Source organism: Nicotiana tabacum, chromosome 7 (genome assembly GCF_000715075.1).
Source record: "Nicotiana tabacum cultivar K326 chromosome 7, ASM71507v2, whole genome shotgun sequence".
NCBI lineage: Eukaryota > Viridiplantae > Streptophyta > Magnoliopsida > Solanales > Solanaceae > Nicotiana > Nicotiana tabacum.
The window spans coordinates 34,460,855-34,487,227 of NC_134086.1; the positions used below are offsets into that span (position 1 = coordinate 34,460,855).

Genomic DNA, 26,373 nt, shown 5'->3' on the forward strand with positions numbered 1-26,373 from the left:
ACTTCAGGACATCGTGCCCAGAAGTTCGAATCTTATGTCCTGAATTTTAAATTAGCAGTTCAAAAATTCAGGATACTTAGTCCTGAATTTCAAATTAACAGTTCAAAAATGTAGGACACTAAATCCTGAATTCAGGATACTTAGTCCTGAAATTGGAATTCAGGATACTTAGTCCTGAAATTTGGATGAAATGGTTAATCTTTAAATACATTGTAAAGTATGGATATAATTTAAACAGCGACCTTAAAAGTGGCTACTGGTGCACTTAACCCGCATATAAAAAATCATATGCACAGAAACTTTAATTCTCTCCTTAAGCTACTAATTAATACAATTAATCTTGTCATTTTTTCCTATAGCGGCATACGCTGTCATATCAAAGGAATGAATAATCAAAGCCACCAGCCACAAAGAATGCGAATTCAAATCAGTTTGTATTTGACCGAAAAACTAAAAAGAAATTAACAAGCAATTACAGAATCGACGTTAACATAACGACAATACTCTTCTCGCCTGAGAGCTAGTCTTAAAAATGTCCAGATATAAAAAGAATAAGAGGAAACAAATGGGAATGGTTGTTGGACCATTGATTAAATATTGTAACAAATCTCCAGTGCTAATTCACAGCACTTTGGCATACTTAACATACATTACTAACCACCACCAAATTTTGGACCTCATTCCAGAAAAATCTTGGCATATTAATGTTTTGCAGGTTTTTTTCTTCAAGTTATACGATAGAAGATGCACACATTTTATTTATCTTTTTTTTTGGGGGGGTGGGGGGGGTGATGGATCATACCTTATCTCCAAAATAGTGTGCATGATAAATAGACTCAATTGTATAATTTGAAGACCATACACTACAATAGAGCTCAAAAGATGACAGTTCAATCAAGAATTAGTATCAGCTGGTTGATCAAAAGGCTTGTTAGAGCTTCCTTGTTCCATTTTAATTTGTCCTCCATCTATCATTACAGAACCTGAATTGCCACCCTGATAAAACACATTCAATGAGAAAATTGTAAGGACTATGCAACTTTTTTTCCATTTATAAATGCACAGATAATTCTCTAAACCTTCAAGCTTGTTGATTCTGCAAATGTCGACTCTACTTCTCTTAGACGCTCCTCTGTTTTCATATCTTCCTGATAATTTGAATGAAGACAAAGTATTAGCATTGCAGCTCCATATGGTATCAGTAAAAAAATGATTGACGATGATTAAGCAGGAATGAAAGACATCTCATTTAAGATCTTTAATTTTCACAGATTAACAAAGGATCTTTGAATCAGTCCTGCAAAATATAATGTCATGCCAAGAGTGCTACAGACTTGCAGCAGAACGGATGGACGTTTCATGAGGTGAGAGGATTAAAATTTGGAGGTTAAGAATGACCTAAGAGGGGAGAAAATGTAAATGAAAGAAGCGGAATTTCAGAAGTAGAGCGTCCGCAAGAACTGGTAAAGACTCTACTACAGAAATTGGAAGCCAAGCCTGCTAATTTCTCCAACATAATTGTCCAAAAAACTGAAAGAATAGCAAAGCTAGATACTTATTGAAAAATACAAAAACTAAAAACATCAACTTAAACAAGATCTTGGACTTCTTTTGACTAAGGAGTTGCTTGCAAAGCTTTAAGTTTCCAAGTGAACAACCAGTTCTAACCAATTAACGGCGATTAGAATCGTTAGTAAACTACCATAAACCTTTCTTCACCAATAAAATAAAATCTATAATCAATACAAAAGAAGGAATGAAGGAAAAGAAAATAGCACCATGAAAAAGGTTTTTGAGCCAAAACTGACACTCCGTAATAGCTAAAGGAACATGTTCTCGTTCTTGATTTATGGAACAGCAGATGAACTCATTTCAAGTTTCCAGCAGTATAAGTATTTGATCATCAAGACACCATAGGAACCTTGTAAAGATGTACAAGGCCATTTTTGCCCTTTTGTCTTGTAATTACGTTTTCCTCTTAGCACTATCTGTGCTAATGATTTATAATGTTGTTACCTTACTCACAGATATTCGATCATCCTTCATTTTCACAGAAAGAACATGAGAGAAAAAAGTATATAGTACAACATAAAACAGAACTTCCTCATGTTTAAAGCCCGCCGAAAATAAGTCATGAGTCTTCTCTTGGCAAGCATAAGAAAGCACTGCATGTAACCCCCAACCTGAGATGCAGTTACTTAACCACCACCCCCCCCCCCCCCAAAAAAAAAAAACAATACTGATCTAACCAAAAGCATTCCCACTATACTTGAAGATGATATTGACTTGAGGGAGTAATGCAAACTCAAAAATGAACACCATGCCTAGCCACAAGTAGCAGTTTGTTTTATTAGAGTATCTAAAGTGGGAATCCATCAACATCAAGGAGATAATCTATAGCTCATTAGAAATCAAGAAGAAAAAAAAGAAGCTAAATTAATGCCTGTACACTAAAAACAGACACCAAACTGAATCATTCGCATGTATCACAAAAAAGATGATCACATCAAAATCTTGTTTCAAACACAAAGTAAAGGCTGATGCGTACCGCGCCTTTTCCTTCAGGTTCAACATTTTCCCTCCTCACTCTGCTAGGAATGGGCTTACTGTATGAAAGTAACATGGCATGAATGAATCAACATTTTCATAACAAGCAAGATAACAGGGTGCAGGTTGAAGAACAAACATATCCTCATCCAGATGAATAAAATAAAAAAGTAAAAGTACCGGTCTTCATCATTTGTGTCAGAATCAGGATCCCATCTTGAATCTGCATCCTCCTGATCTTCATCAGCCTGAATGTTGCAAAAAGTCATCAACATCTTTTAATGGAAAAATCAAATATACATTTTTTTTGGTATCGGAGAAATCTCCTGTGGGATTCTAGCCAGAGTCGAGTTGGCGCACAAGTTCAAAATCCTCGGGAGTATGGGTCCAGCACTCTACTCTCAACTTAAATACCAGGCTTTCTCCGCGGTAGGGTTTGAACGGTGCTGTGCGCTTACCCCACACATCACGTGTTGCATACTTACCATTGAACCAAAGCCCAGGGGCAAAATCCAACTCTTCTCAACGGCAGAAATATGAAAGCCTATCATACATAGGGCAGGTTTATCTTTGCATCTCTCAAAGTGGTACATGAATTGCTAAATGTAGAAAAAGTAGATTTCTTTTTATAAGGTAAGTTTGTAGAGAGTGGCAGATATGGAAACGACGAGTAGCTCGGATCCAATGATTTTGTCTTAAATTATCAGTGTGATTTAGGGAGCCTAGTCTTGGCTACTGAAACTCAAACACCTAGTAGAAACTGGTAATTCTTCGAAGAGCAATGCTATGGAAATGAAAGCAAACCTCAGGTAATTCGGTATCTGGTGGTCGCTCCTGGAACTGTACACTTGGGGCATGCTGAAGTGTTGAAAGATTATCAAGCAGCTTTGATCTTATATCTTCTAAAATCTGACGAGAATTTTTGTTCTCCATGTTACTTGGAGCAACATGCAGGGTATAATCTGGACCAAAATATTCATAATATTCATGTGGCGGCATCTTATCTTCAAGCTCTATACCTAATGCAACTCCTGTCTGCTCAAACACAGAAGAACGATTAATAAACATAAGAAAATTACAAGAAGCATTACAATGTACAATCAACTGTTCAGATTATTCTTTTAAAGAAAGGGTCCAATAGGGTTCCCGGGGTATCCTAGAATATGATATTCTCCACTACATGGTCAAGCCATCCGTTTTCTAATACCTTATAAGTCCTTCACACTCCCCCCCACCCCACCCCCAACCCCAAGAAAAAGAAAAAAAAAATTGTGTGCATGTTTTGGGCAGGAGGTAGAGTTAGAGTGATCCAAAAGTCCACTTGGCACATGTTATAAAATGTTCTATTTTATAACATTTCCCTCCCTCCCCCCTTTTTTGTGTGCACATTATTTTGGCAGTAGGAGGTAGAGTTGCAGTGATTCAAAAGTCCACCTGACACATAAAATAAGAACTAGAAGTTCATTTTCTTAAAGCACAAACATCTACCGTTTTCACAGTAGTCTCTTTTTTAACCTTCTATAGTAAGAAACTAAAAGACCCCCCCCCCCCCCCCTTCCACATGTTACCCACTTCTACTACCAAACAACAAGCATTTTCAATTCAATTCAATAATAGACATTTGATTTAATCAGAAAGAGAATAACATTCATTTTTCCCTTTTTGGTAGGTTACTTCATTTCAAAACATATTCAATTTGAACTTCAAAATGCCATATGAAAGAAGAAAATCAGCCTGATTCAATCATCGTTTTGCAGATGTATGCGCAAATTGATAGTGTGATTCCCTTGCTTACTTCGTAACACCAGCAACGAGCAACATTACGTATTGTGTAGCCTCCTCCACCAAGCAACAGCAGAGGCACATTGAAAGACCTCATGTATTTGACACATTCTGCATGTCCTTTAATAGAGAGATTAAAGCAGCCTAGCCTATCCCCAGATAAGGAATCTGCACCGCACTGTAAGACCACAGCACCAGGCTTGAAAACTTCCATCACTTTGCCCATTATTGGCTTAAAGAGGGACTGATAGCTCTCATCATCAATTCCATCATCTAGTGGAACATTAAGAGAGTAGTATTTTCCCTTTCCAAATCCAATATCACGTACATCCCCTGTACCGGGAAAGTAATCTCCAAATTTATGAAAGGAAACTGTCATGACCCTATCTGTGGTATAAAAAGCCTCCTCCACACCATCACCGTGATGGATATCAATATCCACATACAAAACTCTCTGCAACAATAACATAAACAAGACAAGTTAGCAATGCAGAACTCATACGGCTTGGGAACGTAAATGTGCTTGTTAATGTGTTGGATGCATGCATATGTATTCATGTTTAGTTAATAACTGTAAAGCTACTAACACCATGTTGTTTCATTGATAATTTTAAAGCTACTAGCACCATGTTATACAGTTATAGTGGTGTTAAACTGAAATGGCAGGAAGAGTGGAAGTAAGAGATGAGAGGTTAATGTCATTTCCTTCATATTGTTAGGATGCATGGGGTAGGAATTGTAGACTCTCATCATTAGCACACAAATTTATCTTACCCTTGACTGTAGCACATAAATTTATTTTCTGCCCCTTCCTATCATACCAGGAAATTACGGGGACAGTAAACACCTCGTTTTGAACCAATAAGTCTGTCTCCCCATGTGAAGTTTCATCGGAGATGGAACTTTCAGATGGGCAAGAAACTGAAACCATGGTTAGTGATACAAATTTTATTTGTTGCCTAAGAAGATTTGTGAATATGTCCTTTATACGCCAAACCAATCAGCAAGGGGTCTAGACTAGAACTTGTATATTTTATGTATCTCTAGCTCATGGAGACTACCATCCAGAAATAATTTGATAGTTGGGCAACCAAAAATGCTTTCAGAAACTAATCGTTGTCAATATAATCAGTACTCTACTTTAACAATAAAGAAGCACACTTCAATGAATATTTCAACTAAAGAGAGAATAGAATAAAATGACAGAATATGATGCTGTTAGCAATCTAATCCTCTGTATAGTGCCATTAGATACGTAGAACCAGGAAAAGCTAAAATGATAGTATACTTGGTGCATTGCCTCATCTTGCGTTTACTGCCATTATGAGGATAAGGTGTAAAAGGTGAAATTCGCTTTTTGGGGGCCATCTCTTGGTAAATGGGATGATCAAATTTAATATATTATTTTATCTCCTTACATGCAATTATAAAATGGATACAACCCGCATGCTTATACATAGGCTGCTTTTAAAGCAATGAGATTAAAGGATGACTTCATGAACTCCATTTCATAGATTCCTGGGTCATAATTCGACGGAGGGATACCTAAGCCAATGAGACTTATTGAGACATGTTATTGTAATTTCCTGAAGACTACTTGATAAAATGGTCTTTTCATAAGATGGTTGGCAGCTGATCATCACAACTCCACAAGATAGCTTGGTGACAAGATGTTGATGTGTAAAAAGTAAATGAACAGTGAGAAAATGTGAAAAATGTGTGCTAACCGATATTTATAAAAATTTAAATCACTCAAACAACCTCCATTCCCCCTTGTCAGTAAGGACAGACAGTTATAAAGCCAACCTCATGGACTTTGAGTAGCTCCAAAATGGCAAGCACAATGTCGTTGACATAGCAGAAACCAGAAGCTTCACATTTCTTGGCGTGATGTAATCCACCAGCCCAGTTTACGGCAATATCACAGTGTCCATGGTTTAACTTAACTGCCCCACCAACAGAACCTCCAGCATAGGTTTGACAGAAGGAATAAAGACCATCAAAAACTGGACAGTCTTCCCCAACATTGAACCTCTTCAGCTGCCTCAGCTGATCTTGTTGTGTCTCAGGGGTTATGTTTCTCAAGAAAGCAACATAATCATCAGCATGAAACCGGCAGAGATCCTTATCTCTAGCGGGATTTGGCTTCAGAACATTCATATGTTGTAATAGACCATAGTGGGCAAGAAGAGCATGTGTCATACGAATTCTATGTGGCTTCATTGGGTGGCCTTGTCCGTAATAGTAATTGCCAACTTCAGGATCATAGAAATAACTCACTTTTCTCTTCTTACCATCTGCACCAGATGGTAAGGAGTTTCCTCCAGTATCCATGGCCCAAGCTATAAACCAGCACGGCTAAACCTACACAGAACTCGAAAGAACAGGAAGGAGGAAAATCAACAATAGAAAGATAAATCTCAAGACAGATTGACAACCAGGAGAGAAGGTTGACATAAATCCCTAGACTTAGATCTTTCCTTTTAGAATAAAGAGCATAAATTCTCAAAAAATTTAATGAATAAGGCATCATTTGATATGGACACCCAAAGAGAAAGAAGTAGACAACACTGTCTTCAATTTCTTAGAGACGAACATAATACAACTTCTTCGCCTCAACCCCAAACTAGTTCAGAAATTAGCCAACAATAAGCTTCAAACATATGCATAACATGAACACACACACACACACACACACAAAATCCACTCAAAAAAAGGTAAAAATGATAATTTATAGTAGTCTTAGAGTACTAAAGTTCACAACTTTTGATAGAACCCTATACACAGCAAGATTCAACAATATGCAAACATGACCCCCCCTCCCCCCCCCCCCCCAAAACCCACCAAAATAGAAAGTAAAAACTTAAATGTTTTAGTAGTCTTAGAGTAGGGCAGGGTAGCCTGGTACACGAACCATCTCGCATTCACGTAGGGTCCGGGTAAGGGTCACACCCCAAGGGGTGTTGATGTAGGCAACCTAACCTGATGCAAGTATCCGTGGCTGATTTCACGGATCGAACTCGTGACCTATAGGTCATACGGAGACAACTTTACCGTTGCTCCAAACAGTGACAGAGCCAGAGTCTCTTAGAGTACTTAAGTAATCTTCACAAGGTAGCGGTAAGGTCTACAATTCCACATACACACTACACTTCCTACACACCACTTGTGGGATTACACTGGGCTTGTTGTTATCCTTGTTGTTAGTCCTTAAAGTTCAATAGAACATACAAGCAGCAAGATTCAGAAAATATCATCAGACCCATGAATACTGCTGTTACTATATCAAATTCTCCAACACAAATTAAAAAAAAATAATATGAAAAACACTCATACTCCCACTTATTTTTATTTAAAAATCTTCAGCTAGATTACCCATAAAGGCAAAATGCAAGAACCAAATAACCAATCATGGCCAAGACCAAATTTTAGCTCAGTAACCCGATAGACAAAATGGTCTTCAGCTAACCTATTTCCTCAAAAAATTGTACAATCAAAACACAAGTAAAAGCATTTAAACGAACTTCTTTTACTTTTTTCTTACTCAGTTGTTAATTGAAGAATTTAGGGTCAAGCAAAAACAAGGGGGGTGGGTGGGTGGGGTTTGCGGGGGGGGGGGGGGGGAGGAGAAGAGCGAACCTGGAAGTGAAAAGGAGAAGGTGCGGCCACTCTAGAGATCGCTACTGTTGTGTAAAGCACAGATGCGAATATGTGTTTTCAAAGAAATGAAAAGGGGCTAGTAATGCAATAAAGTGGTATATTGTGTTCCTAAAATGCAAAATTAAAGGAAAATTAATTTATATTTTTTCAAAGTTGTGTACTGACAGTGTCAATTTTGTTTTCTCAGTCAAGGTTATTTAAATGATAAAATTAGTTTATATTTCTTTCAAATGATAATAATTTAACAATGTTTCAGTCTTAAATAAATTGGAGTTAGTTATATAAATTCTCGGAAGTTATTCCTATCTTTTCTGGCGCCAACATATTCTAATACTAGAAATCGTCTAAATCTCACGTTTATTTTTATATTGAGTATAAAGTTCGTTAACTCAAATTAAAAGTATTATTGGTGAATATCGGTCTAAGTAAGTGTAATAATAACTACACTTTAAACACAATAACTTTATAGTATGTCTATATGAATCTTGTGTTATTGTATTATATCCTTACCTAAATTGTTGTTGATTTCAGTAGGTTACACTAATTCTTTTAAGACTTTCTTTCTGTGAATCAACAAAATTAATTATGCAGAAAAGGGAAAATTATGTCAAACTCATCCTAGGTGTTTCACTATTACATTGTTGTTTTCCTCCATTTTATTTGGAAAGAGTGAAATACAAAAAGGAAAAAAGTGATCTACAAGCATACAATCTAGATGCAAATTTGTCTTTATTTTGTCTAAATGGCCACTGTATTTTTACTAAAAAAAATTGGATACATCAACTTTAACTGTATAATAAGTAAAGGTCCCCGGTACGACTAAGGGTAAATCCTTAATTTTGAAAATATAAACTTACGTCTTCCTTTATTATGTTCCTAGAAGTGATTTCTATTTTGCCTCTTCATTTCATAGCCTCTCTAGCGTGTGACTCTTATTTGAGGTACAATGAGTTTTTCTTCCTTATTTTATTTTTTTCTTTCCGTTATTTTTTCCCATCTTTTTCTTGGTGATGAGATTTTAGTGATGTGTTAGTTTTTCTCTTATTTCGGATTGCCCCTGAAATAACAACAATTAATAGTGGAGTGGAAATAGCTTCTGAATAGATTTTGCAAAGAAATATTTGACGAAACAATTTTTGAGCTGAGATATGAATTATGGACTTTTAAGGTGTCTTTTAATATATTAGTAAGCTGCTTCCTAAATCAAAAAGTCGTGGGAACTCATTAATTTGATTATTAAATTGTAGATGAATGAGTGAAGTAGAATTACGGGACCTTTAGTAGCACTTTCTGATCTGATTTTCGGATCGGAAAAGGGCCAAAACTGCACCTGGACTATCAAATTTGGTCTATAAATACCCTTTATTCACCTATTTTGCAAAATTTGCCCCTAACATTAACTTTCTGGCTCGCTTGTGCCCTCAAAACTAACGGTCCTTTTTCAAATAAAAAAAGACAATTATTTATTACGTGACAATTTTTTATTGGCTCTTCTTAAAACCCCACACAAATCTATTTAATAACCTACCTACGACCCAAAAGTTCAGCCCCGACCCAAAATGGAAGTTTCCTAGATATATTTCTTAGATTTTGTGGTTTCTGATTGGAATTTAATTCTTGGGTCAAAGTCATTCACAAAACCTGCAGAAAGTTATTATTAATCTAAAGGGAAAATGCATAAGTACCCCCTGACCTATACCTGAATTTTTAACTACACACTTTTTCTTTGTGGGAATCCTATTACCCCCTAAACTTATTTTAAATGAAATTATTTGTACCCTTAATGCTGACGTGGCAAAGTGTGTGTATTTCTCACTCTCCCAAAGGAGAGTGAGAAGCAAGAAAAAATGATTTTCAGATTATTTTTTATTCTTTTTTACCATTTTTTCTTACTTTTTTTATCCTTTTCCTTTTCCTTTTTCCTTGTCTTTTTCTTTTATTTTTTTTTCGTTTTTTCTCTAATTCCGGCGGATATTCATTTACCGACGACTTTGTCTAACCGTTTTTCTTCCATTTTTTTCTTTTCACACACAAATTACTCTCAAAAAGATTTATTCATAAGCAAAGCAAAACAAAATACACTCAGAAAATTCATCATCAGAAAACCTTCCCACGCCGGAAAAAAATGATGTATTGAAATTTTAACTGGAAAAAGTTTTCTCAGCTTATATTCGTTTTTATTTCTTTTGCTCTTCCTCCCACACATAAATTACACTTTCAAGAAAAATTTATATATATATATATAAAATAAAACACACTTAAATCGGGATAAAAATCTATCGCCGGAAAAAATGGAAAAAAAATTTGTCGCCGGAAAAAAAAAATCGCTGGAAAAAATGGTGTTTGTGAAATTCCGACGACCACCATTTTATACCGCCGATGACCAAAACAAAAAGAAAGAGTATGAAATAACCAAAAAAATGAGAATAATAAGAAAAAAGAAAGAATAAAAAAAATACTAAAAATACATGTGGGGGCGCGTGTAGCTCACCACTTGCCAAGAGTTTGGTTGTCAGTGTTAAGGGTGCAAATAATTACATTTAAAATAAGTTTAGGGGGGGTAATAAGGTTCCTGCAAAGAAAAAGTGTGTAGTTGGAAATTCGGGTATAGGTCAGGAGGTACTTATGCATTTTCCCTAATCTAAATAAAAGAGAAGTTTCCCAAGATTTTTCTTGGATATCTTTATTATACTACATAATTTAGTCTGATATTTCACACTGTAATTCATAATTTACAAAAGTTAAACTCGTCTATTGATGATATATGTTGATTGAAGTGGTGTATTTCTTAATTTTAAATTTTATGTGTTTTAATCACATTTCAATAGAATTAGAATCAGAAAAAAATCTTTTAAATTGAATTGAATTAATTTAAAATGATGCAAGTAGGCCAATTTAGTATGGATATTATCACTTTTAGCCCGTTTCAAAAACTATTTATATTCAGTAGCCGAAAAAGTATATAAAATTTGTATAATTTTTATATATAACATATACAAATAGATAGGTAAATGAGTTTATTACAATATGAAGCTTTGGAATGGATCTGGGAGAAACAAGTACTAAAAGTACTAGACTTGAAGAGGTAGATATACCTCAAAACCTTGATTTATTAAATAAATGGACAATTCCTAAAGTTTCTATAAAAACCATTTATGATTATGGTTGGTTTGATAAACTTTCTTCTAAACAATTGATAAAAACGACTGAACAGTCTTTAGCATTAAATTCGTCTGAACAAACTATTCGTTTGTTAAACAAGCATGATATAGATTTATATAAACATCATTACCATTATGTGCATATTGGTATGGTTCAAATTGCATTTAAACCTTTAACCCTTAAAGGATTACCAGAAACCTTTTTAGCAGCTCTTAGAGATGCTAGAAATCTGAATTTCAGACAGTCTCTAATGGGTTCGATATCTACAGTGGCCTATGGTCCAGTATATTTTAATACTCAACCCAATCTGCAACTATCTCTTTCTGATGTTAATATTCTTGATGCTTTGACTTTAAATGTGAAAACGCATGGTTATAATTATGCGTCTGGTTCTGAACTTATATGTCTGTCCTATAGGATTTATTTCAAACTATTATCTACTTTGAATCCTAGATGTAAGTTATACGATACTTCGGATCAGACCATATTGGTCGAAACCAATTTTGCAAAGTCCAAGGTTACCACTAGGAGACCTATCAGGTGGGAGGAAATTAATTTTCCAACTACATGGACTTTAAATTCAGTCATATCCCCAAGTCAGATTACTAACGACTTGTCAAATACTGAATTTTCGCATGTTACTCAAAATCCAGATGGTAGGATTTGTATTCAATTTGATGATAAGTCTACTATTTATAATAGACATTCATTTTCTAATCATAGACTTCTACCTGCTATTCAACATATTTCCCCTGTTGAACCAGTTTACGGTCCAGCTCGCAATCGTGCGGCTTCTTTACACACTATTGCTAGTGATAAGCCTGATCAAAAGGTTAAAAGGGTTGAAAGGGTTAAGATTAACCCTCAAACAAATATTGTTCAAGATAATGACAATATTTCAGATAAGGATATTCCTTCTTTATCCGAGATGGATTTCGACCCCAATAATATTTAATGATTCCACACCAAATTGATTTTAGCCCCGGTTCTCGGGCCCGTATTTATATTCAAAAGGAATTTTTTAGTGAAAAATGGAACCAGTTTAAAACATGGTTTTTTGATACTTATAGTAAAGATGATTTAAATAATATATCTCAAGAATTTTATGAAGCTTGTGCCTTGCATAATCAAATTATGTATTTTGTTCCTTGGTTTATAACAACATATTTACCTCTTTATATAAAGGTATTAGAAAGATCTTATAAAGACGGGAGTGGTAATATTACTAAAGCAATTTATCCTCCTCAGGCTCCCTTTATTTTACCTAATAATACTGGTATTACTTTCACTGCCTTTCAAAAATTTATTGATGATAATGTGGCAGCTATTAGTATTGCAGAAATTAATAAATTGATTTCTCAAAACAATTATTTGGGTTTATATGTTAAAATTTTAGGAGAACATATTGGTTCTCTTGATAAAAAACTTGATGATTTGACTATTTTAATAAAAGAAATGGGTACTAAGAAAGGACCAACTGATATTGCCTCCACTTCAGGAAGTAAAACAGTTGATCAAAACATTCTTACTCATATTCAAAGACCTCCTGAGATTCAGGATTTTAAATTTAAATCTCTTGATGACTTAGCCCAGCTTTTAGATAAAAAACTTTCTGGTTTAAATATTAGACCTATTGATTTATCAAAAAAAATTGCTGATAATATAGATGAACATGGTTTTTTTGCTAATTATCAAGATAAAAGGATAAGCTATTCCTTTGTTACAGATCCCGTAACTAGAGATATTAATACCTTGATTAATATGAAACAAAGGCATGTTGATTCATTACAATTAGAAATTCTTAGTATGAATATATTCGATACTATACAATCTGCAAAAGTTCAGCAGAAGATTAAATTGATTGCTGAAAAAATGGCCGTTGATGTTTGCGCCGATCACCCTAGTGCCTTTTGGAACAGGAAAAGGCATATTGTAACTCTTCCATACGAAGAAACCTTCTCTGAGGATGATATTCCTACTAAATCTCGACCTTGCCAGATGAATGCTGAGCTAGTTGAATTCTGCAAAAACGAGATTGATAGTTTGTTACAAAAGGGTTTGATAAAACCCTCAAAATCTCCTTGGTCATGTTCTGCCTTTTATGTTAATAATGCGGCAGAAAAGGAACGAGGTATTCCTCGCTTAGTTATATATTATAAACCATTAAATAAACATCTAAAATGGATTAGGTATCCTATCCCTAATAAAAGGGACTTGCTATCTAGGTTATATGACGCCAATATATTATCAAAATTTGATTTAAAATCTGGTTATTGGCAAATTCAAATATTTAAAGAGCATACTTATAGAACTGCTTTCAATGTTCCATTTGGACAATATGAATGGAATGTTATGCCATTTGGTTTAAAAAATGCCCCTTCTGAATTTCAAAAAATTATGAATGATATTTTTAACCCATATTTGAATTTTATCATCGTTTATATTGACGACATATTAGTGTTTTCCAAAACTTTGGAGATGCATATCAAGCATCTTGATATTTTCAAGAAAATTGTTATACAAAACGGTTTAGTAATTTCTAAATCTAAGATAAGTCTATTCCAAACAAATGTTCGTTTTCTAGGTCATAATATTTGCCAGGGAAAAATTACCCCAATACAAAGATCTATTGATTTTGCCTCAAAATTTCCTGATGTTATCACTGACAGGACTCAATTACAAAGATTTTTGGGAAGTCTGAATTATATATCCCCTTTTTATAAAAGTTTGTCACGAGATCTAGCCCCTCTATACGATCGGCTGAAGAAAGATCATAAACACCCTTGGACTAACCAACATACTGAGTTAGTCAAAAGTATTAAAGGGCGTGTTAAATCTTTACCTTGTTTAACCCTTGCCAATCCTACTTGGCAAAAGATTATCGAGACAGATGCGTCTAATGTTGGATATGGAGGGATTTTGAAACAAGTAAATCCCAATAATAAGAGTGAATACTTAATAAGATTTCACTCTGGTAAATGGACCGAAGCCCAGAAGAAATACGCTACTGTGGCGCATGAAATGTTAACAATTGTTAAGTGTGTATTAAAATTTCAAGACGACTTATACAACCAAAAGTTTTTGATAAAAACTGATGCTCAATCTGTTAAATACATGTTTGACAAAGATTTTAAGCACGATGCTTCAAAATTAATATTTGCTAGATGGCAGGCTCAGCTAGCACCTTTCGATTTTGAAATACAATACAAAAAAGGAATTGATAATTCCCTTCCGGATTTTCTATCCTGGGAATATTTAGAATAGATTATGAATTATTATACCATGTTTTTTGATGATCATCTTTATTTAAATCATCTTTACTATAAGTATCAAAAAACCATGTTTTAAACTGGTTCCATTTTTCACTAAAAAATTCCTTTTGAATATAAATACGGGCCCGAGAACCGGGGCTAAAATCAATTTGGTGTGGAATCATTAAATATTATTGGGGTCGAAATCCATCTCGGATAAAGAAGGAATATCCTTATCTGAAATATTGTCATTATCTTGAACAATATTTGTTTGAGGGTTAATCTTAACCCTTTCAACCCTTTTAACCTTTTGATCAGGCTTATCACTAGCAATAGTGTGTAAAGAAGCCGCACGATTGCGAGCTGGACCGTAAACTGGTTCAACAGGGGAAATATGTTGAATAGCAGGTAGAAGTCTATGATTAGAAAATGAATGTCTATTATAAATACTAGACTTATCATCAAATTGAATACAAATCCTACTATCTGGATTTTGAGTAACATGCGAAAATTCAGTATTTGACAAGTCGTTAGTAATCTGACTTGGGGATATGACTGAATTTAAAGTCCATGTAGTTGGAAAATTAATTTCCTCCCACCTGATAGGTCTCCTAGTGGTAACCTTGGACTTTGCAAAATTGGTTTCGACCAATATGGTCTGATCCGAAGTATCGTATAACTTACATCTAGGATTCAAAGTAGATAATAGTTTGAAATAAATCCTATAGGACAGACATATAAGTTCAGAACCAGGCGCATAATTATAACCATGCGTTTTCACATTTAAAGTCAAAGCATCAAGAATATTAACATCAGAAAGAGATAGTTGCAGATTGGGTTGAGTATTAAAATATACTGGACCATAGGCCACTATAGATTCTATCGAACCCATTAGAGACTGTCTGAAATTCAGATTTCTAGCATCTCTAAGAGCTGCTAAAAAGGTCTCTGGTAATCCTTTAAGGGTTAAAGGTTTAAATGCAATTTGAACCATACCAATATGCACATAATGATAATGATGTTTATATAAATCTATATCATGCTTGTTTAACAAACGAATAGTTTGTTCAGACGAATTTAATGTTAAAGACTGTTCAGTCGTTTTTATCAATTGTTTAGAAGAAAGTTTATCAAACCAACCATAATCATAAATGGTTTTTATAGAAACTTTAGGAATTGTCCATTTATTTAATAAATCAAGGTTTTGAGGTATATCTACCTCTTCAAGTCTAGTACTTTTAGTACTTGTTTCTCCCAGATCCATTCCAAAGCTTCATATCTATGTTGAATCTTTCATATCTATTACACATTTACGGTAAATCTACCATTAAAATGCTCTAAAATTGTAAGTATAAGGGTATAAACTGCATCTTCTCTACCCACTACTAGAGCCATTCCTATGTTATCAACACCTTCGTCGGTTGCAGTAGCATTTATGACGAAAGCCTTTTCCTCTACAGATAAATGATTATCCCACCAGCCACGAAGTTGGCCAGTAAATCCTGCAATAATCATTTTGCAAATAGTTCTATCTGTATTTTTAACACTTTTACAGATAGTCGAATACATAAGCATTCTGTGTACGAGAATGGTTAATTGTCTATCAGTTAGACCATCAAGATTCCATTCATAAATTTCGGAACCGTTATAAGACGTATTAGTCTGATTCCAGTCTCGTTCCTCAATCAACACATCTTGAGGAGTAGGATGAGGATAATAATAGGTCTGCATTCTTGGTTTATCAGCATACCTATGATTTTGTTTAACAATCCCTTTGAGTTTATTAAACTCTGACCAAGTCTCAGTTTTATAATCAGAAATGGTCTCCATTTTATCAGCAAATTTTTTTGATAAATCAATAGGTCTAATATTTAAACCAGAAAGCTTTTTATCTAAAAGCTGAGCTAAGTCATCAAGAGATTTAAATTTAAAATCCTGAATCTCAGGAGGTCTTTTGAATATGAGTAAGAATGTTTTGATCAACTGTTTTACTTCCTAAAGTGGAGGCAATATCAGTTGGTCCTTTCTTAGTACCCATTTCTTTTATTAAAATAGTCAAATCATCAAGTTTTTTATCAAGAGAACCAATATGTTCTCCTAAAATTTTAACATATAAACCCAAATAATTGTTTTGAGAAATCAATTTATTAATTTCTGCAATACTAATAACTGCCACATTATCATCAATAAATTTTTGAAAGGCAGTGAAAGTAATACCAGTATTATTAGGTAAAATAAAGGGAGCCTGAGGAGGATAAATTGCTTTAGTAATATTACCACTCCCGTCTTTATAAGATCTTTCTAATACCTTTATATAAAGAGGTAAATATGTTGTTATAAACCAAGGAACAAAATACATAATTTGATTATGCAAGGCACAAGCTTCATAAAATTCTTGAGATATATTATTTAAATCATCTTTACTATAAGTATCAAAAAACCATGTTTTAAACTGGTTCCATTTTTCACTAAAAAATTCCTTTTGAATATAAATACGGGCCGAGAACCGGGGCTAAAATCAATTTGGTGTGGAATCATTAAATATTATTGGGGTCGAAATCCATCTCGGATAAAGAAGGAATATCCTTATCTGAAATATTGTCATTATCTTGAACAATATTTGTTTGAGGGTTAATCTTAACCCTTTCAACCCTTTTAACCTTTTGATCAGGCTTATCACTAGCAATAGTGTGTAAAGAAGCCGCACGATTGCGAGCTGGACCGTAAACTGGTTCAACAGGGGAAATATGTTGAATAGCAGGTAGAAGTCTATGATTAGAAAATGAATGTCTATTATAAATAGTAGACTTATCATCAAATTGAATACAAATCCTACCATCTGGATTTTGAGTAACATGCGAAAATTCAGTATTTGACAAGTCGTTAGTAATCTGACTTGGGGATATGACTGAATTTAAAGTCCATGTAGTTGGAAAATTAATTTCCTCCCACCTGATAGGTCTCCTAGTGGTAACCTTGGACTTTGCAAAATTGGTTTCGACCAATATGGTCTGATCCGAAGTATCGTATAACTTACATCTAGGATTCAAAGTAGATAATAGTTTGAAATAAATCCTATAGGACAGACATATAAGTTCAGAACCAGACGCATAATTATAACCATGCGTTTTCACATTTAAAGTCAAAGCATCAAGAATATTAACATCAGAAAGAGATAGTTGCAGATTGGGTTGAGTATTAAAATATACTGGACCATAGGCCACTGTAGATTCTATCGAACCCATTAGAGACTGTCTGAAATTCAGATTTCTAGCATCTCTAAGAGCTGCTAAAAAGGTCTCTGGTAATCCTTTAAGGGTTAAAGGTTTAAATGCAATTTGAACCATACCTATATGCACATAATGATAATGATGTTTATATAAATCTATATCATGCTTGTTTAACAAACGAATAGTTTGTTCAGACGAATTTAATGCTAAAGACTGTTCAGTCGTTTTTATCAATTGTTTAGAAGAAAGTTTATCAAACCAACCATAATCATAAATGGTTTTTATAGAAACTGTAGGAATTGTCCATTTATTTAATAAATCAAGGTTTGAGGTATATCTACCTCTTCAAGTCTAGTACTTTTAGTACTTGTTTCTCCCAGATCCATTCCAAAGCTTCATATCTATGTTGAATCTTTCAGGTCTGATGATTTGAGGTAAATCTACCATTGAAATGCTCTAAAATTGTAAGTATAAGGGTATAAACTGCATCTTCTCTACCCACTACTAGAGCCATTCCTATGTTATCAACACCTTCGTCGGTTGCAGTAGCATTTATGACGAAAGCCTTTTCCTCTACAGATAAATGATTATCCCACCAGCCACGAAGTTGGCCAGTAAATCCTGCAATAATCATTTTGCAAATAGTTCTATCTGTATTTTTAACACTTTTACAGATAGTCGAATACATAAGCATTCTGTGTACGAGAATGGTTAATTGTCTATCAGTTAGACTATCAAGATTCCATTCATAAATTTCGGAACCGTTATAAGACGTATTAGTCTGATTCCAGTCTCGTTCCTCAATCAACACATCTTGAGGAGTAGGACGAGGATAATAATAGGTCTGCATTCTTGGTTTATCAGCATACCTATGATTTTGTTTAACAATCCCTTTGAGTTTATTAAACTCTGACCAAGTCTCAGTTTTATAATCAGAAATGGTCTCCATTTTATCAGCAAATTTTTTTGATAAATCAATAGGTCTAATATTTAAACCAGAAAGCTTTTTATCTAAAAGCTGAGCTAAGTCATCAAGAGATTTAAATTTAAAATCCTGAATCTCAGGAGGTCTTTGAATATGAGTAAGAATGTTTTGATCAACTGTTTTACTTCCTGAAGTGGAGGCAATATCAGTTGGTCCTTTCTTAGTACCCATTTCTTTTATTAAAATAGTCAAATCATCAAGTTTTTTATCAAGAGAACCAATATGTTCTCCTAAAATTTTAACATATAAACCCAAATAATTGTTTTGAGAAATCAATTTATTAATTTCTGCAATACTAATAACTGCCACATTATCATCAATAAATTTTTGAAAGGCAGTGAAAGTAATACCAGTATTATTAGGTAAAATAAAGGGAGCCTGAGGAGGATAAATTGCTTTAGTAATATTACCACTCCCGTCTTTATAAGATCTTTCTAATACCTTTATATAAAGAGGTAAATATGTTGTTATAAACCAAGGAACAAAATACATAATTTGATTATGCAAGGCACAAGCTTCATAAAATTCTTGAGATATATTATTTAAATCATCTTTACTATAAGTATCAAAAAACCATGTTTTAAACTGGTTCCATTTTTCACTAAAAAATTCCTTTTGAATATAAATACGGGCCGAGAACCGGGGCTAAAATCAATTTGGTGTGGAATCATTAAATATTATTGGGGTCGAAATCCATCTCGGATAAAGAAGGAATATCCTTATCTGAAATATTGTCATTATCTTGAACAATATTTGTTTGAGGGTTAATCTTAACCCTTTCAACCCTTTTAACCTTTTGATCAGGCTTATCACTAGCAATAGTGTGTAAAGAAGCCGTACGATTGCGAGCTGGACCGTAAACTGGTTCAACAGGGGAAATATGTTGAATAGCAGGTAGAAGTCTATGATTAGAAAATGAATGTCTATTATAAATAGTAGACTTATCATCAAATTGAATACAAATCCTACCATCTGGATTTTGAGTAACATGCGAAAATTCAGTATTTGACAAGTCGTTAGTAATCTGACTTGGGGATATGACTGAATTTAAAGTCCATGTAGTTGGAAAATTAATTTCCTCCCACCTGATAGGTCTCCTAGTGGTAACCTTGGACTTTGCAAAATTGGTTTCGACCAATATGGTCTGATCCGAAGTATCGTATAACTTACATCTAGGATTCAAAGTAGATAATAGTTTGAAATAAATCCTATAGGACAGACATATAAGTTCAGAACCAGGCGCATAATTATAACCATGCGTTTTCACATTTAAAGTCAAAGCATCAAGAATATTAACATCAGAAAGAGATATCATAGGTACCCTAACCCGGATAGCCCGTATAAGAAAAAGAGGTCTAGATATAGGCCTAAGGAAGAACGTGATACTAGAAAAGCGAACAGGAAATCTACTCGATTTGCGAAGAATAGATCCAAACGTGATCTCGCTGATATTAAGTGTTATAAGTGTGGAAAGTTTGGTCATATTTCTCCAAACTGCAAGCTTCAAAAGCTAAAAACCTTAGAACTCGATGATGAGTTACACGATAAGGTTTATGGCTTGTTATAATCTGACTTGGGGATATGACTGAATTTAAAGTCCATGTAGTTGGAAAATTAATTTCCTCTCACCTGATAGGTCTCCTAGTGGTAACCTTAGACTTTGCAAAATTGGTTTCGACCAATATGGTCTGATCCGAAGTATCGTATAACTTACATCTAGGATTCAAAGTAGATAATAGTTTGAAATAAATCCTATAGGACAGACATATAAGTTCAGAACTAGGCGCATAATTATAACCATGCGTTTTCACATTTAAAGTCAAAGCATCAAGAATATTAACATCAGAAAGAGATAGTTGCAGATTGGGTTGAGTATTAAAATATACTGGACCATAGGCCACTGTAGATTCTATCGAACCCATTAGAGACTGTCTGAAATTCAGATTTCTAGCATCTCTAAGAGCTGCTAAAAAGGTCTCTGGTAATCCTTTAAGGGTTAAAGGTTTAAATGCAATTTGAACCATACCAATATGCACATAATGGTAATGATGTTTATATAAATCTATATCATGCTTGTTTAACAAACGAATAGTTTGTTCAGACGAATTTAATGCTAAAGACTGTTCAGTCGTTTTTATCAATTGTTTAGAAGAAAGTTTATCAAACCAACCATAATCATAAATGGTTTTTATAGAAACTTTAGGAATTGTCCATTTATTTAATAAATCAAGGTTTTGAGGTATATCTACCTCTTCAAGTCTAGTACTTTTAGTACTTGTTTCTCCCAGATCCATTCCAAAGCTTCATATCTATGTTGAATCTTTCATATCTATTACACATTTACCATGAAAATTTCTAGGCTCTGATACCATTTTTACACCAGGATCTAGGTAGGCGGGCGGTAGTCCGCACGGCCATCCAAATCTAGCTGCTTTAGTACACTTTAAAGGTTGGCGGTAGTCCGCACGACCAATAAGGATTCGAAATATACGAAAATTCTATTATAGTTTAATGACTGTATGGAAGGATCTATATCCTTTTACCCAAGCAAGGGGCCTGTCTAAGCCCGATACATACTCTTACTGAGCCCATGTGTCTAGCAGTTCTAACTGTGAAAGAGGTAGCCCTTTTGACAACTTCAGCGGGCTTTAATGTCACAGCTGGCTAGACGTAGCCACTAAGGCAAAGCCAATAGGAGTAGTACCAGAACCGACTGTACCACCATCTTGGAACCAAATCAAGAAACTATATTAAAATTTCTTTATATTTTGAAAGAGTCTGGATTCTTCATGGTTAATATGCAAGAGAAATTAGTTCTTCAACATAGATATGAATCTGTTTAGCCGGACATAGTCACGGCTAGGGAGAGAGACTAAAAATACTAAAAAGAAGAATAAAAATATGTACCTTGTAGGCCGAGAAGCAAGGCCCTGAAGATGAACTTCAAAACTTTTATTAATTCTTGAACTTGATTTACAAACTATAAACTAAGCTATGAACTAAGTATTTACAAAGGGGGTTGGTTGAGAGAGAGAGAGAGAAAAGTAGAGAGAGAGGGGGGTTTTTCGGCTCTCCTTCTTCAAATGAAGAAGCATCCTTATATAACAAAAAAAAAGAATCTTGAATAGTAAAATGGGTCCCACATCTGGGTCCCTACACAGTGTTTTTACTGTAGATAAACAGTGTTTCTACTGTGGATGAACAGTGTATCTACTGTTTAAGTGGGTCCTGGCGGCTGATAAGCTGTCAAGTCTTCTTTTTGTCCAAATTGTGCATTTGTTGGAGGAATTCTTCCACCTTGTCGATATCTCTGTCAGATAATATCATTTCTGGCTGTATAGGTTGTGTATCTTCTACGAGGTCATCACCACTCGTTTCACTTCTCATCGAAGTGTCTGATTTTTCGCACTGATCTAGTGATTGGAGCAGATTTCTTTTCAATCCTTCTAAGTATTGATTTATCAAATCAATTTTATCTCCGTCTTGGATTGATATTCTCCGAGCAATATGTTTAACAGTGCTTTCTTCTATTATCCTCTTTTGAGGGGCCGTTACATATAAATGGACTTGTGTTTTAATAGAATCTAATAATTCTTGTCCATATAACGTCTTTGTTTTGGGATCAGTCTTCATCAATTTGTCCCATAAATTATTGTAGAATACCCTATATAAACAAGGGATTTGTTCTTCCGTATAACCTAATTCCGGAGTCCATTTATGGATCCAGGGGATTGAAAATTCAATAAAGAAGTAGATTTGATCAATTTTTTCTAGGTAGCAGATATGATCTGCGTGATATAACTCTGTTAAGAACGGCGAAGCTTTTGTCCATTCTTTGTATAACTTTAGAAATGGTTCGGGCAAAATCTTGGTAGTAGGACCGTGGTATGACCACCAGTTTAAAAACCAGTTAGGGATAGGTCCTGTAAATACCTTTGCGCATACTTTGATAAACCAAGTATGCTTATGTCTCTCATTGTTATAATAAAGCACCCTATCAAATGCTTGAATATAATCCCAATAAGTGAAATTCATAGGTGATTTATTAAGGCTTATCTGCCTTTCTTTCATTGTTGAAATACCCCATTCTTCAACAGATATAATCTGTTTGATAATGACTTTTGAAAAGTTATAAACATTTTCATTCGTGTTATAACCCGAAAAGTGCTGGAATTCTGCACTACCTGTACTGATCAGGATAGTTTCATAATAGGTGCGGGTTTTATATGATTCACCCGGATAGTATAATCCATTAATCAGATATCTCTGAAATATTTTCCACGGTTCTTCTTTTCTCTGAATCTCAGAGTTTTCAAGGAGAAATATCATTTCTCTCTTTGGTAACTTTTCATATGACTTGATATCGTCATTGTCTTCCTCTTTAGCAATTGAAGCAAAAGTATCACTTTGCTTTTTGGATGCTAAATAAGCCTGCAGATGTCCATATAACGGACTATCTTCTGGAATATCTTCCAGATGTATAGAATGTCCTGAGGATTCTCCTGTATGCGGCACCTTTGAGTTTATCAAACTCTTTTTTCCTCTTTGTATTACTGGAGAGTTTGATGAGGATCCGTATGACGATCCCTGAGAATAAGTCCTACTAGGGGAAGATCTTCCCCTACCTCTGCCCCTGGTGACCCATGAAGGGTCCATTCTGCGGAAATTGCAAATCATTATTAATTAAAAAGTGATTGCAAATCATTATTAATTAAAAAGGATAGCATAATTCTAGTGCTGATATCATCTTGACCGAAGGGACACACATTTTCAATTAACTGAAGAATATCAATAACTTCTTGAAAATTAGAGTGTTCTTCTTTCCTTGTTTTAATAATGTCAGCCATAATAATATCAAGTATAACTTCTTGTAAGTCTCTATTTAATTTAATCACTTTAAGAATAGTGATCAGTACCTTATCATCAAAAAACATGGTATAATAATTCATACTATATTCTAAATATTCCCGGGATAGAAAATCCGGAAGGGAATTATCAATTCCTTTTTTGTATTGTATTTCAAAATCGAAAGGTGCTAGCTGAGCCTGCCATCTAGCAAATATTAATTTTGAAGCATCGTGCTTAAAATCTTTGTCAAACATGTATTTAACAGATTGAGCATCAGTTTTTATCAAAAACTTTTGGTTGTATAAGTCGTCTTGAAATTTTAATACACACTTAACAATTGTTAACATTTCATGCGCCACAGTAGCGTATTTCTTCTGGGCTTCGGTCCATTTACCAGAGTGAAATCTTATTAAGTATTCACTCTTATTATTGGGATTTACTTGTTTCAAAATCCCTCCATATCCAACATTAGACGCATCTGTCTCGATAATCTTTTGCCAAGTAGGATTGGCAAGGGTTAAACAAGGTAAAGATTTAACACGCCCTTTAATACTTTTGACTAACTCAGTATGTTGGTTAGTCCAAGGGTGTTTATGATCTTTCTTCAGCCGATCAGTATAGAGGGGCTAGATCTCGTGACAAACTTTTATAAAAAGGGGATATATAATTCAGACTTCCCAAAAATCTTTGTAATTGAGTCCTGTCAGTGATAACATCAGGAAATTTTGAGGCAAAATCAATAGATCTTTGTATTGGGGTAATTTTTCCCTGGCAAATATTATGACCTAGAAAATGAACATTTGTTTGGAATAGACTTATCTTAGATTTAGAAATTACTAAACCGTTTTGTATAACAATTTTCTTGAAAATATCAAGATGCTTGATATGCATCTCCAAAGTCTTGGAAAACACTAATATGTTGTCAATATAAACGATGATAAAATTCAAATATGGGTTAAAAATATCATTCATAATTTTTTGAAATTCAGAAGGGGAATTTTTTAAACCAAATGGCATAACATTCCATTCATATTGTCCAAATGGAACATTGAAAGCAGTTCTATAAGTATGCTCTTTAAATATTTAAATTTGCCAATAACCAGATTTTAAATCAAATTTTGAAAATATATTGGCGTCATATAACCTAGATAGCAAGTCCCTTTTATTAGGGATAGGATACCTAATCCATTTTAGATGTTTATTTAATGGTTTATAATTTATAACTAAGCGAGGAATACCTCGTTCCTTTTCTGCCGCATTATTAACATAAAAGGCAGAACATGACCAAGGAGATTTTGAGGGTTTTATCAAACCCTTTTGTAACAAACTATCAATCTCGTTTTTGCAGAATTCAACTAGCTCAGCATTCATCTGGCAAGGTCGAGATTTAGTAGGAATATCATCCTCAGAGAAGGTTTCTTCGTATGGAAGAGTTACAATATGCCTTTTCCTGTTCCAAAAGGCACTAGGGTGATCGGCGCAAACATCAACGGCCATTTTTTCAGCAATCAATTTAATCTTCTGCTGAACTTTTGCAGATTGTATAGTATCGAATATATTCATACTAAGAATTTCTAATTGTAATGAATCAACATGCCTTTGTTTCATATTAATCAAGGCATTAATATCTCTAGTTACGGGATCTGTAACAAAGGAATAGCTTATCCTTTTATCTTGATAATTAGCAGAAAAACCATGTTCATCTATATTATTAAACGGATAAATAGCATTAATAAAAGGTGTTCCAAGTATGATTGGAGGGTATAACTGGTTTTTTACCAAAAAGAAGAAATGTGGAATACAGACTTTATTCTGGCAAATATGAGTATTAGGCAATTTGTACTCTATATCTAAAGCATGACCAGAAGCGGATTTCACCAAATGAGTAGTCTTTTGAAAATATCTAGTAGGAATCAATCCTTCCTGAATGCAGCTTACATCTGCACCACTATCAATCATAGCTATATCAGTTATAGAAAAATTATTATCAATCAAAATAGTACATTTAATATACCATTTGTGTGCAGTAATAATTTGCATCATACCTAAAAATAAATCAGATTTTTCATCAGAAATTTCTTTTCCTTTATCATTAGAAAAATCAGAAAATCCTTTAGTCGAAGATTCAGGTAGAGAATTATTCGTCTCAATTTGAGTAATACGGTGATCGCAAATCATTTGATTTTGCTTAAGAGACTTAATATCTCTTTTCAAATTTTTTATTTCTTCTTTTAAATCATCAAAAGAAGTATCTCGACTAGGAGTAGTGGACTTTTGAAGTCTTCTATTTATTTCAGATAAAGAATATGGTGCAAAGTGTTCAAATTCGTTTTTGTATTTTTCAACAGATTTTGAACTACTAGAACTTGAACTTGCAGCTAAAGTAATAATTTTTTCACGAAGTTTTTCATCAGTAACTTCTTTTAAAAGTTCTATTACATTGTCAGATGTAATAGTTTTTATATTAAGATCATCAAATTGTGATTTCAATTTATAAAATTCATCACTATCACAAGCACAAATATCATTTTTGCATGTAGTGCAAGAAATATCTACATTTTTATTATTATCAGAAAAATCAATTAACTCAACTTCAGCTTCAGATTCAGTCTCTGAGTAATAGTCAGATTCTGATCCCGAAGTGTATAACAAGCCATAAACCTTATCGTGTAACTCATCATCGAGTTCTAAGGTTTTTATCTTTTGAAGCTTGCAGTTTGGAGAAATATGACCAAACTTTCCACACTTATAACACTTAATATCAGCGAGATCACGTTTGGATCTATTCTTCGCAAATCGAGTAGATTTCCTGTTCGCTTTTCTAGTATCACGTTCTTCCTTAGGCCTATATCTAGACCTCTTTTTCTTATACGGGCTATCCGGGTTAGGGTACCTATGATATTTGGTT

At 34.1% G+C, this 26,373-nt stretch overlaps 1 protein-coding gene across 1 annotated transcript; it reads right to left on the reverse strand.

Moving 5' to 3' along the window:
• Nucleotides 1–555: 555 nt before the first annotated feature.
• Nucleotides 556–8,095, reverse strand: LOC107814744 (histone deacetylase 19). Its single transcript, XM_075257070.1, has 8 exons — nucleotides 7,969–8,095; nucleotides 6,136–6,693; nucleotides 4,343–4,783; nucleotides 3,352–3,582; nucleotides 2,728–2,795; nucleotides 2,549–2,606; nucleotides 1,080–1,148; nucleotides 556–996 (listed from the first exon to the last, which is right to left on the reverse strand). Exons 2-8 carry the CDS (start codon nucleotides 6,661–6,663, stop codon nucleotides 895–897), a joined length of 1,497 nt encoding a protein of 498 aa, XP_075113171.1. The 5' UTR covers nucleotides 6,664–6,693; nucleotides 7,969–8,095; the 3' UTR covers nucleotides 556–894.
• Between the last annotated feature and the right edge of the window lie 18,278 nt (nucleotides 8,096–26,373).

Bases quoted from the DNA above. Each gene is read 5' to 3' on its own strand.
- LOC107814744 (XM_075257070.1), bottom strand. From the start codon at position 6,663: ATGGATACTGGAGGAAACTCCTTACCATCTGGTGCAGATGGTAAGAAG. The intron at 2,796-3,351 runs GTTTGCTTTCAT...TGCAACATTCAG, and splicing joins CAGATACCGAATTACCTGAG to GCTGATGAAGATCAGGAGGA. The intron at 997-1,079 runs GTTTAGAGAATT...GTGTTTTATCAG, and splicing joins CAGAATCAACAAGCTTGAAG to GGTGGCAATTCAGGTTCTGT.